This window comes from Protopterus annectens, chromosome 8.part0, assembly GCF_019279795.1.
Source record: "Protopterus annectens isolate FY-2018-M chromosome 8.part0, PAN1.0, whole genome shotgun sequence".
NCBI classification, from domain to species: domain Eukaryota; kingdom Metazoa; phylum Chordata; order Ceratodontiformes; family Protopteridae; genus Protopterus; species Protopterus annectens.
This window is the reverse complement of record NC_056741.1, coordinates 1,369,208,446-1,369,220,759: the sequence shown is the minus strand read 5'-3', so window position 1 is coordinate 1,369,220,759 and position 12,314 is coordinate 1,369,208,446. Positions and strand designations below refer to the sequence as shown.

The 12,314-nt window shown below is 42.8% G+C and overlaps 1 protein-coding gene across 6 annotated transcripts in view; it reads right to left on the bottom strand.

The window, feature by feature from the left end:
* The window catches only part of CEP164 (centrosomal protein 164), a 1,424,585-nt gene that overhangs the window by 1,136,940 nt on the left and 275,331 nt on the right, over positions 1-12,314 (bottom strand). For all 6 annotated transcript variants that reach the window (XM_044080950.1, XM_044080952.1, XM_044080951.1 and 3 more), the window contains exon 7: positions 448-525. In XM_044080950.1, coding sequence (XP_043936885.1) covers positions 448-525 — 78 coding nt within the window. The remainder of the gene's footprint in view (positions 1-447; positions 526-12,314) is intronic.

The window sequence follows — 12,314 nt, the reverse complement described above, 5'->3', positions numbered from 1 at the left end:
AGTAAAAAGACAACAAAAGCATTGCGGTATGGGTGTTCTTGAATTCTGAAAGGTTACAAAGTATATACATAGTGTACACTTTCTGGTAACCTTTATGAATCCCACTGATTATATTTGAACATGTTTATATTAAATGTAACTGTTAAAAATAAAAAAAAGGGATAAATGCTACACTGAAATATGATACAATACTGGAAGGATTATTTTCAAAAATGCTGGAAAAACAAAAGCAATTGCATCTGTTCTATCAAAATTACAATATTCACACAAAACAAAATTCAATAGATCGTTTAAAGGAAACTTCTTTAACTCAGTGCTGGTGAAGGTTTACAATTCAAGGAAGGAAAATGCCCACATGTCAGTGTGGGAGTGCCATAACAAGCTGACACTGTATCTACAAAGTTACTTATGGGTATATGGAAAACAATGCATAATCTTACACACTACCTCATAGTCAAATCCACCTCCTAGTGATTCAAGATCCATATGCACATTCTTCATCACCCTGGCAGATCCAAAAGGACTCTGCAAAGAAAAAAGAAAACTTATCAACAATTGCACAACTTACATGTATTACCATTTCTGGTTCTGACTTTTCCTTTATACCACAACTCCTGCAATCAAAGATCGAAAGACCAAACACATTGCTGAAATGCTACCAGTCCAGGGTACAAGCATTTTAGGCTTCTGACAGTTTTCATCAAACAAAAATTAATAATTTCTGATCTAGAAGTTAAGCAATGCTGGCAGCCTTCACATGCAGGTTTGACCTGTAACTACAGATACATGATACATGCTTCTGTTCAGCATAGAATAAAAAGCCTAAACAAAGGCAATAAAACAATGCCAAACCAAGGCGCCACTGCAATGGGAGAAAAAAATAGGTTACATACCATTGAATATAAATAAAATGTTTTTGATAAACTGCAAAACAATAAAAAAACAAAAACTTTGCACTGGTTTAAGTACTACAATGGGATATATGTCTAATTAATTTCAAGTGCTTTAAGCACTTCTGACTCTTCTGCATTTTTATGAAGACTGTAAAACAAAGCAGTCACCCATTACCTTGGAGACTGGAGTTTGATCCCCCCCCCACACACACACACAGTAAGACCCTATGCAACTCACTCAACTGCTCTAACTACTTCTCCTGCTCATAGTAAAAACAAGTAGTACAGCCTGGTGAGTATTTCTTGAAACTTTGTTACAGTGATAACATGAAAGACAGTTTATTACTTTTAATCAATTATTTATTGACATCTGGTAACTGGGAAAGTCCGACTGGGTTAGAAACCCATTTTCAGCAAAGGCCCATGAAGAAATGCTCCAACAGTGTTAATCAAAATACAAGTATTACAGTTTCATACAGTTATTATACATAGTATACACATATTCTATTAATTCCGATCTTATATCAGTGGAATTTAAAACAGTAAGTATAAATAATATAGACAGACGGTACCCCTTCACAAGATCGAATGAATGGAAGCTCGAAATTCATAATCTCAAGACCAGAATCTCAAACTTCCATTCACTCGAAATTGTGAATGGGAGCCTTAGGTTTAAAAAAATAAAAAGTTAACTTACCTTATTGCAGGGGGCCAGGTCCCCCTGTACCCTAGCAGTTTAAATGTGAATGTTCCGTGACCGCACTATAGCGGAGGAATGGAAAATCTTCCGTTTTGCACTTAAGCATATAGCGTGGAATGGGAGATTTCCCTTTCCTTCCCTATAGTGCAATCTCAGAGTAGGTATATTTAAGTAGGGGGGTGTGGGGAGTGCAGGGGGGGCGAAGCCCCCATGCGAAAACATTTGAAAGGTGTTCATTTTTTTTTGTCCCTTTCATATGTTCGAGTTTCTCTAAATTCTAGATTCTGGTTTCGAGTTTATGACTTTCGAGTTTAGAGACGTTTGATCATATGAAGGGGAACCACACAGACATATATAGGAAATGCACAGGATATTTCAGTTTTCATACAGACAATGAAAGTATAAATAATATAGACATACACAGAAATGCACAGGTTATTTCAGTTTTCATACAGACAATTAAAATATAGTTACATTTCATTTTTTTTTTTTTTTGAACTGAGAGGGGAGAGAAATGGAAGATATCTGAGAGAGTGAGAGAGAAAAGAAAGAGAGCTGAGTGAGGGAAAAGACAGACATAAGGCTCACCAATATGGGTGACCAGTGCACCACTCCCATAGTATGTTCTTCTCTGGTGAGATCAGACCTTCAGACTGTCTCAATCGAAGTTTCTATCCCACCCAAACCCCCACCCCCAGCTGTAACCAGACTAAAAAACTTCTCAAAAGCTGACTACAACTTCCTAAGGGAGGGTACCAGTAGCTTCACACCACCTCCCCCCTCCGAGGATACAGACAACTATGCTGAACAGTACCCCAATGCAGTATACAAGCACCTGTACAACTGCATGCACTCAGCCATACCCAAAAGAACTAAAACCTGCTCCTCAAGGAAACACAAACCTGTCTGGAGGACTTCCTCTATCAACAGGCTTTACAACAAAAGGAAGAAATGGTTGTCCAAGGGTAAAAAGGAAAAAAAAAAATCCTAATTGGAAACACTCCTTCCTCAGCAAGCAAATTAGATCACTAGTGAAACCTCCAAAGCCAATTATGCATCAAAAGTAGCCAAAGGTGCCGGAAGCTGTTGAAGACTGAGGGAGGGGGGAGCAGAGGGTGACAGGAGCACTTAGTGATCTAAAAAGGGCAATTTTTTAAAACTATTTACTACCACAACATAGGTTCACTTGGAGGAGATTTTAAGCTTAGCCAATATCCATTTTTGTGCTTGAATTAACATTTCCTGACTGGTCTTACCTATCCCATGGCTGATAATTGTATATTAGCCCTAGTGAGAATAAATGTGATCGCACTGTAGATAATTTGAGGGGACCCATGCAAGGGATGCAGCATTTAGGAACTGCTTCTATCCATTAGTGGCATGAGGGGTAATCCTGGAAGACATATTCTATTACCCATCCCTGGATCCAAGTTGCATTTGAATCTCCACCCATACAACCCCACAACCCATTAACCTATATGGTTTTTCCCCAACATATCCTATCCCCTACCAGAATAGGCAATTCTCTCCAAAAAGAAAGTACCATTGACTGGATCCTTACCAATAGAGACTCAAGCAGCTATACTACAGGCACCCTTCCCAATGACCACCTCATAACTTATATTATTAAACACAAATGCCATACTTCCAACCCTCCTGTATATAGACTAATTAGAAACAAAAAGAAATTTATCCCACAACAATTTCTTGCTGAACTAAAATGCTGTAACTGGACCATATTAAGAACCCTACCCCTCCAGGAGAGTGTGACCTACTTTAATAACACATTCCTTAAGATACTTGACTCACATGCCCCACATAGACAAATTAGATCCAAAGTACGTATAGCTCCTTGGCTTACTAGAGAAACAAAAACCAAAATTAAACTCCGTGACCAAGCCTGGGACAAATGGAGAGCAACAAAAACCCCCCAAGATCGAACTAAGTTTCAACAACTAAGAAACACTACTAAAACAGCCATTACCCTAGATAAAAAACAATACTTCTTCCACCTCCAGCAGAAACACCAGAACAACCCAAAGAAATTCTGGGCATGTTTCAACAACCTCCAGCACCCAGGTAAAACTACTACCCCAACCCCCGAGAAACTCATTGAGAAAGGGCAGGAAGAAATAGCCAATTCCTTTAACTCTTTCTTCACCGAGACAATCCAAACCCTTGCCAGTCAACTAACCTCCTCTCCTCCACCTGCCACACAACCCCATGTTGAGGCCCCTACCCCGTTCACTTTTAAGCCAGTCTCCACATCATACATAAGTACTCTCTTAAAAAAGCTCAAACCAACCACCCTAGCAGCTGATCACCTCCCAGCAGAATTCTTACAAATTGCGTCTGATGTTATTGCATACCCTATATCAATCCTTATCAATAGAACAATTACTGAAGCTAGTATCAACACTATTTGGAAGATTTCTTACATCATTCCGCTACACAAAGGAGGTACCTCCACGGAAATATCAAACTATAGACCAATAGCTATACTGTCCCCAATAGCGAAAATTATGGAAAGGTGTATCCACAAACAACTTCTTCACTACCTAACTTGCAATCATCTCCTGTCCAACACCCAGCACGGCTTTCGCCCCCACCACAGTACAACCACTGCCCTCCTTTCCTTTGTCGACTCCATTAATAACAATCATAATAGCAAACTTATATCATCCGCCCTCTTTCTTGACCTGTCAAAAGCTTTCGATATGGTCAGTCACCAGCTCCTTCTTTCCACCCTTGCAACCCTACATCTGGACACCCCAGCACTAACCTGGTTCAAAGCTTACCTCACTGGTAGGCAACAGGCTGTCCTGTGGCAAAATAGACTATCAGGCCTGCTTCCCAATACCATAGGTGTCCCTCAGGGCTCAATATTGGGTCCACTTCTGTTTTCCATCTTCATTAATGACCTTCACTCAGTCATCCCTCAATCCACCTGCATCCAATACGCTGACGACTCCACCTTAATCTGCTCAGATGTCTCCCTCCTAAACCTCCAAACCACCACTCAACTCTGTTTTTCTCTAGTAGAAAAATGGTTCACCGACCTCAAACTCCTACTCAACCCAACCAAAACCAAATTACTACTATTTTTCCCCAACGTCTTCTCTACCCTAGGAAAAGAACTCCCAAATACTAATAATACTACCTTCCATGTTAAATCCAATAATGGGACTATCATAACCCCTGTCACCAGTACCAAATTACTAGGAGTCACTATTGATCATAAGCTCAAATTTGACATACACATTAACCAAACCGTAAAATCTGTTAGCAAAAAACTTGGATCCATGTACAGAATAAAAAACTTTTTAACTCCTACTGCCAAACTAACTATTGCCCGCACACATCTCCTCTCTTCCCTCCTCTATGCCTCCCCAGTCTTTTCTTTCCTCAATAAACGTGAACTAAACATGCTCTCTCTGGCCTATAACCACATTGCTAGATTTATAACAGGTTCCCCATATCGCACCCACCATTGTCTTAACCTGAGGCAACTTGGCTGGTTGGAACTGCCCAACCTTCTCAAACTTAACCAACTCACTGAAGCATGTAAAATAATTAATCAACCAGATAGAACCCCCTCACTGTGTAGCATACTGATCCCATACACTAACCTAAATAGTCTCCGATCATCCAACAGCACCCAGATCCTAACCATTAAAGCTAACAATTCTGGCGGTGATGCCCTCTTTGCCAACTCCATTGGCAAGCCATGGAACTCCCTCCCAAACTACCTTAGAATTACAACCTCTCACAATCAGTTCAAAAGCAACCTGAAAGAATATCTCAAGACACAATGGCTATGCCCATGTCCTGAACCTGACTAACCTCACATATCAAACCTTCAAATCAAATCCATTTAGTCCCCTATCTCCTTAATTCTTGTTCCCATTTCCTGAGCTTTAAAATTCTCTTTACCCCAGATATATACGGGTGACTCTTGAACTACTATATATACTATTAGTATATAAGATATCTCTGCTTTGTATTACCAGCCGATCGATCTTTGTCTCATAGTACTTCTATGTAAAATGTATTTTTTTACTTATCTTGTAAATGCAACACGTCTACTTTTTTATACTTTTTTATAACTTGTATTTTTTTATAACCTGTATATTTTATAACTTGTTTTTTTTCAACTTGTGTTTTACCATTATGTTGGAGCTTTTCTCCTCGGGCCTCTACTGAAAAAGGATATGTATCCAGCTAGACTAGCCCGGTTAACAAATATAAAATAAATAAAATAAATAAATAAATATGGACAGAGATGAGCTTTGTTTTACTTGAATGGATAGTCTGTTCTGGATACATATCCATCTCTCCACAACATTCACTTTAGATACCTGGACGGAGTATTTCTGATACCATTTGTCTTGCTGATGTTCAGTAGGTCCATCTGTATTAGGTCACAGGATGCCTTGTATGCCAGACACGTCACCTGTAAGCACTCTGTAGGATACTGAATATAGTGATAAATCTTTGAGGTGGTCCATGCAAGACTTACTGTTTAGGACTTGTATCCTTTTAGTAAGGTATCTCTGTGGGTATTCCAACTGTTGCATGGGTCTGGACAGATACATGCCAAAGTGGGCATTATACAAAATGATTGACCTAATGACAGCTTTGTAAAGGGGGACAATAACATCTCTAGATCTAGTCACAACCAATTTGTTTATAAGAGGTGCAACATACACAGACTTTCTTATGACTCTGGGCACAAATTCGTCAAAAGTTAGGTCACTGTACACACAAGTTCCCAAATGCCAAACAACTGGGTCAGTTCTCAGGGGGCATTGTCAATTTGGCAGTTCCCTGGAGTAGATGACTTCCCAAAGGATACGATAATGTATTTCTTAGAGTTTACTTTCAATTCATGATTCTGGCACCAGTTATTGTTTGGGACAAACCTTCCTGCACAATGGTTAAGTCATTTGGGGATTCAGTAAAGTCCAGTTGTGTACACTTACCATAAATGCAGATGTTCGAGTGTATTCATTGTTGCAGTCATCAAAATTTGGGTTATCTGCCTGCAGGTAGCCCTCAGCCGGTCTGAATACCAGAGTCTTCGGATTTCTGCATCAGATGCTGTCTCCTCTTCCATGACGTCAGGTCGTCAGAGGTATAAAACATGCAGCCGATGCCATTACATCAGTTTTTCTTGCCCCAGATGTCAGGTGCCCCCATAAAGGGAAGCAATTAAATGGTATAGTGAATCCCCATCAAAAAGCAAATACACAGGAAAAAGTAAAGAAGACAGAAATATAACAACCAGAAGGAGAGGTAGAGCCCAGAGAAGTCAGGGGGATGGAGGGAGGGTAACCACGACTGCAACAGTGAATACACTCAAACATCTACATTTACGGTAAGTGTACACAACTGTGCTATGTTCTTCATGTTTCACTGTTGCAATCATCACATTTGGGTTGATTCCCAAAGCTAAGGAAGGGAGGAGGAAGTTAAAGAGCATTAGGGCCAGCTATTAAGCCCTGCAAGACTTCACTGGCAAAACCAGCTCTGGATTTAGAAAAGATAGGCAAGTGGTAATGCTTGGTGAAGGTATGTACAGAGCTCCAGGTGGCAGCTTCTAGGATGTCCCTGGTAGGGACCCCTCTGAGAAATGCCGCAGAGGTACATGCAGCTCTGGTGGAATGTGATCTTATCCCCTGTGGGGTAGGTTTGCCATGGTGCTTGTAGCAGAACTGAATGCAATGGGCTATCCATTTTGAAATGGTTTGCTTTGAAATGGCCTTCCCCTCTGCCCCTGCAGCAAAGCTAACTAGCAGCTGCTCATATTTTCTGATAGGCTTAGTCCTGTCCAAATAGAATCTAAGTTGTCTGTGCACGTCCAGACAGCAGTATTCGTTCCCCTTTGTTTTGTGGATTAGGGAAAAAGTTAGGCAAATGAATGGACTGATTTATGCCACAGAAGACACCACCTTGGGCATAAAGGAAGGATTAGTCCTGAGGGAAACCCTGTACGCATGGAAGATAATGAAGGGTTTCACTGCCATGACGGCCTGTAATTCGGACACTCTTCTTGCTGAAGTGATGGCTAGCAGGAAGGCTGTTTTCCAAGAAAGGAATTTCAACTCTGCTGTAGCAGCTGGTTCAAATGGGGGAAGAGTGAGCTTTTCCAATACAAAGTTAAGGTCCCAGGCTGGAGTGGGAGCTCTCCTGGGGGGTCTTAAATTTTTGGCCCCTCTATGGAATTGCTTTAGCAAGGGGTGAGAGAAGAGGGGTGGGCTCAGTATTATAATGTGCTGAAATGGCAGAGGCATGAATTTTAATTGACGAGAAGGATAGGCCCCTGTGGAGCATTTCTGTTAAGTACTGTAGAATATGAGGTACGCTGGACACCGTTGTGCCCCTTCCCTGAGCCAGGCTCCAAGAGCAGTATCTTTTCCACTTTTCAGCATAGGATTTTCTTGTACTAGGCCTCCTTGCCTCCAGAATGACATCCAGTACCTGCTTACTGAGGGATGCTAAGGGAGAGCTCAAGGAATAAGCCAGGCTGCAAGGTTCAGGGTTTGAAGCTGAGGGTGCAGAATCTGGCCTGCCTGCTGGGACAGCAGGGAGGGGGTCTGAGGCAGGTGCCACGGTTGTAGCAGTGTCATACTGCGCAAGAGGGGTACCAGTGCTGGCGTGGCCAGTCTGGTGCAATCAGTATTGTCCTTGGCTTGTCCTGTTTGATCTTTAGTATAACCTTTGAGAGGACAGGCAGAGGGGGAAAGGCATAAACTGAGAGGCTTTCCCAAGTAAAGGACAAGGCATCCACTTTCCAAGCTTGGCTGTAGGGAGTTTTTGTGCAGAATTTGTGCAATTGGCAGTTCGGAGGGGAGGCAAACAGGTCTACCTCTGGCATCCCCCATTTGTTCCTCAAGAGGTTGAATATGTTGGGTTCTAGCTTCCATTCATGTGGGTCCATGAGATTTCTGCTTATGTCGTCTGCTAGTGAATTTAGTTTAGCTGGCAGGAATTGAGCTTGCAGGTGTACTTGGTAGCTCAAGGCTGTGCTCCACAGAGCCATGGCTAGCCTGCAGAGGGGGTACTACTGGGTTCCCCCCTGCTTGTTTATGTACCACATAATTGTGGTGTTGTCTGTCTTTACCAATAGTTGTCCTGGAAGAATATGGTCTTTGAAGGCTGTCAGAGCATTCTGTACAGCTAACATTTCTTTTTGATTGATATGCAGGTGCATCTGTCTCGGGCTCCATTTGCCCCGAATACACTGCTCTGCCATGTGAGCCCCCCATGCATAGTTTGATGAGTCTACTGTTAGGGTTTGGCCAGCAGGGGGTAGAGTGAAAGGGAGCCCCTAGTTGTGGTAGCAAGCCTCTGCCCACCAAAGGAACTCTGTCTTGATACAAGGAATGATAGAAATCATTGTTTCCGGGTCCTGAGAATGTTGACATCATAGGCTTTTTAGATACCAATGGAGTTTCCTCATATGCAATCTCGCATATGGAATTAGTAAAATGCAAAAGGCCATGAACCCCAGGGCTTGCAGTATTTTCCTTGCAGATAGCTGGGGTTTTGTGGCCAATAGTTTGAAGTAGGTTGTCAGATAAACTTTTTTCTCCGGAGTGAGAAATGCCATCTGGGAAGTTATGTTCAAGCTTGCTCCCAGGAATACAATCTTTTGGCAGGGTACTAGGTGAGATTTCTTTTCGTTGATGGTGTACCCCAGTGAGGTTAGAAGTTTCTTTACGAATGCCAGGTGTTGTAATAGAAAGTCCTGGCTTTCTGCCTGAATCAGTCAATCATCCAAGTATGGGTAAATTTGATTATTTCTCTGCCTGCAAAATGCAATGGCTGGAGCTGAACACTTTGTGAATACCCTTGGCGCAGTAGATAAGCCAAAGGGAAGCGCAGAGAACTGATAGTGCATGGAGCCTGCCCTGAAGCGTAGGTATTTCCTGTAAGATTCCCTTATTGGGATGTGCAGGTAAGCTCCCTTTAAGTCTAGGGTTACCAGCCAGGCATCCCTGGCTAGCATGGGAAAAAGCTGTTGCAGACTTAGCATTTTGAATTTTGGAACTACCAGAAAGGTGTTGAGAATAGAGAGGTCCAGGAGTTGACTTTTCTGGGTACCAGGAAAAAGTCTTGAATAAAAACCTTGTCCCCTTTGTTCTGCTAGGACAGGCTGAATAGCCCTGATATTGAGAAGAGAGAGAACCTGCTGCTGGGCCTCTGCCCATTGATTTGGGGGTAGGTCTGGCCAACCATTTGGGGTGGGTAGGGTGTGGAAGTGGAATCTGTATTCTTGGGAAACTATGTTCAAAACCCATTTGTTCTGGGTAATGAGTTCCCAGTTTTTTGCATGCATGGCGAGGTTTCCTCCTAAGGGAGCAGGTAGTAGAGCAGGGCTTGGAAGGGTTAAGGTTAAGTCGTTGTGTTATTTTTCCGTAGGGGGGTGGCTTACTACTCCCTGCTTTGGAGGTGGGAGCCACCCACTGCTTAGGTCTATGCGTAACCTGAGACTGCTGCCTAGGTGGTCTGCTGTTCCTGGGTTTGGACTGAAAAGGCCTAGAAGGGACTGGAAAGGACCAGTTCTTTGAAGGCCAATGCCTACTGAATCTGGGAGGCTGTACTTGTAGGAAATCTTTAACAGTTTGCATAGATTTAGCTTTTTCCATCCTTTTGCCAAAAAGGCGGTCTTGGTTTAAGGGAGCATCCAGTAACTTAGCTTTTACATGATCTGGCAAGTTTTGTTCCTTAAGCGAATCATGCCTTCTAAGTACAGACCCAGTGACAGCAGCCCTGCAAGATGCTTCTAAAGCATCAAAACCACATTGCAAAGTATGCTTACCAACTTGTTCTGCAGAATGCATTAAATCCTGTAATTCTTTGTGTTCAGTACAGTCAGTAATCAAAATCATTTTCTGTTTAAGTAGCCCCATAACATGCTGCTGATACTTTAACTTATGAAACTGGCAATTTAAAGCCCTAATGGCCAAAGTAACAAGTGTATACCTTCTTACCCCATTTGCCTAAGGCTCTAGAATCTCTATCAGAAGGGGTAGGATTTTTGGCAGCAATAGCCTTAATGCCTTTTGGTCCTTGGGAAATGGTCTCTGGATCCGCAGAGGGATTCTTGAAGAGGAACTTGTGAGAGTCAGGTACTCTGTAATACCTGTCAGGTTTTCAGGGAGCTGGAGGTAAAGTGTCTGGGGAAAGGTTAGATTCCAGGAAAGCATCATCTACAATGTCCAAAACAGGAGGGATAGCTAAAGGCCTGTGTTGAGGTAGGAGTAAGAATTCCCTAAGCTTCTTTTTGGAGTCAGAGTAATCCTTTGTTTTCCCAGAGGAAATGCTCCCTAAGAGTGTGCAAGGTTTCACTAAAAGAAAAATCTTCTGGAGGGGAAGCAGAGAGAATAGAATCCTCTGCATCAGAATCCTCATAGGTAGATAACGGCAAATCCTGGTAATCAGAAGGAGCCGAAATATCAGATTCCTGGTCAGAAGAATCAAAACGAAAATCAGCTCTAGGTCTCTTAGAGGGGGAAGGCTGGCTTCCCCTAATTAAGTTAGTAAGGTCTTCAGCCATTCTAAGCATTTGTTTTTTAGGCATACGGGCCTGAGCCTGCGGTTTGGTCGTTGGTTTTCTAGCCGTGGTGCGAGTTTTAGGCCTGGAAGAAAACGATGGCGTCGGTTTAAAATGCAAGTCTGTAGGCCTGAATGCACCCTCAGAAGCCGGTGCCTGCACAGCGGCTCCGGACCCATCCAAGGTAGAGACATCCGCAGGTTCCATAGTTGAAGAAGCATCTCGCGGCATACCGGACTCCGAATGGGTCTCAGTAGAGGCCTGCGAATCTGCAGTAGCGGGTATCAGGGGCTGTGAAAGCACCTCACTGAGTACCGGCAGACTGGCGTCTACCTTAACGGAAGCATCGGCAGCGGTTTTAGACCTGTGCGGTCTGTCTCTGTCTTTATCCTTATGTTTTTTTCGGAAGATCAGTAGTCGGATGGCTTAACAAAGCCATTTCTGAGTACTGAGACCGAGTACGAAAGTAATAGGCTGCAAAAATAGCCCGACAATGAATAGTTCGGGGGTTGAACAAGGCACAAAACCGACAGCGAAGGACATCGTGGTCTGGGCCTAAACAGGGGATGCAGTACAAATGAAAATCTCTATGAGGTATTCGCTTTCCACAGGTAAGACAATTGTTAACTTTTACTGACATCGGTTGGAGCAAAAAAATAATCCCCCAACGGGCTACTTATCTTTTTTGAAGACTTCAGATCTGAAACTCGAAAACATAAATTTCTGGAGTCGGCCGACCGGCACTTGCGAACTACTTCTGCTTCGGGCACCACAGGGCAAGTACGACTGATGTAATGGTGTCGGCTGCATGCTTTATACCGCTGATGACCTGATGTCATGGAAGAGGAGTCAGCATCCGACACAGAAATCCAAAGACTCTGGTATTCAGGCCGGCTGAGGGCTACCTGCAGGCAGATAACCCAAATGTGATGACTGCAACAGTGAAACAGGAAGAACATCTGCTCCTAGCTTGCAGTTATCTCAAACTTAGTTGGCCAAAGCCCTTTAGTATTTCCTTTTATTTTTGAGATGTATATGCCAAACAGAAAAACTCTCAGCACCGAACCCTGGGGGACACCATTGGTGACTGGTCTCTTCCCCTATTTTGATCTCTTGCATCCTGTGAGTACACATACATGTACACATTCTTTGATTCACCTTC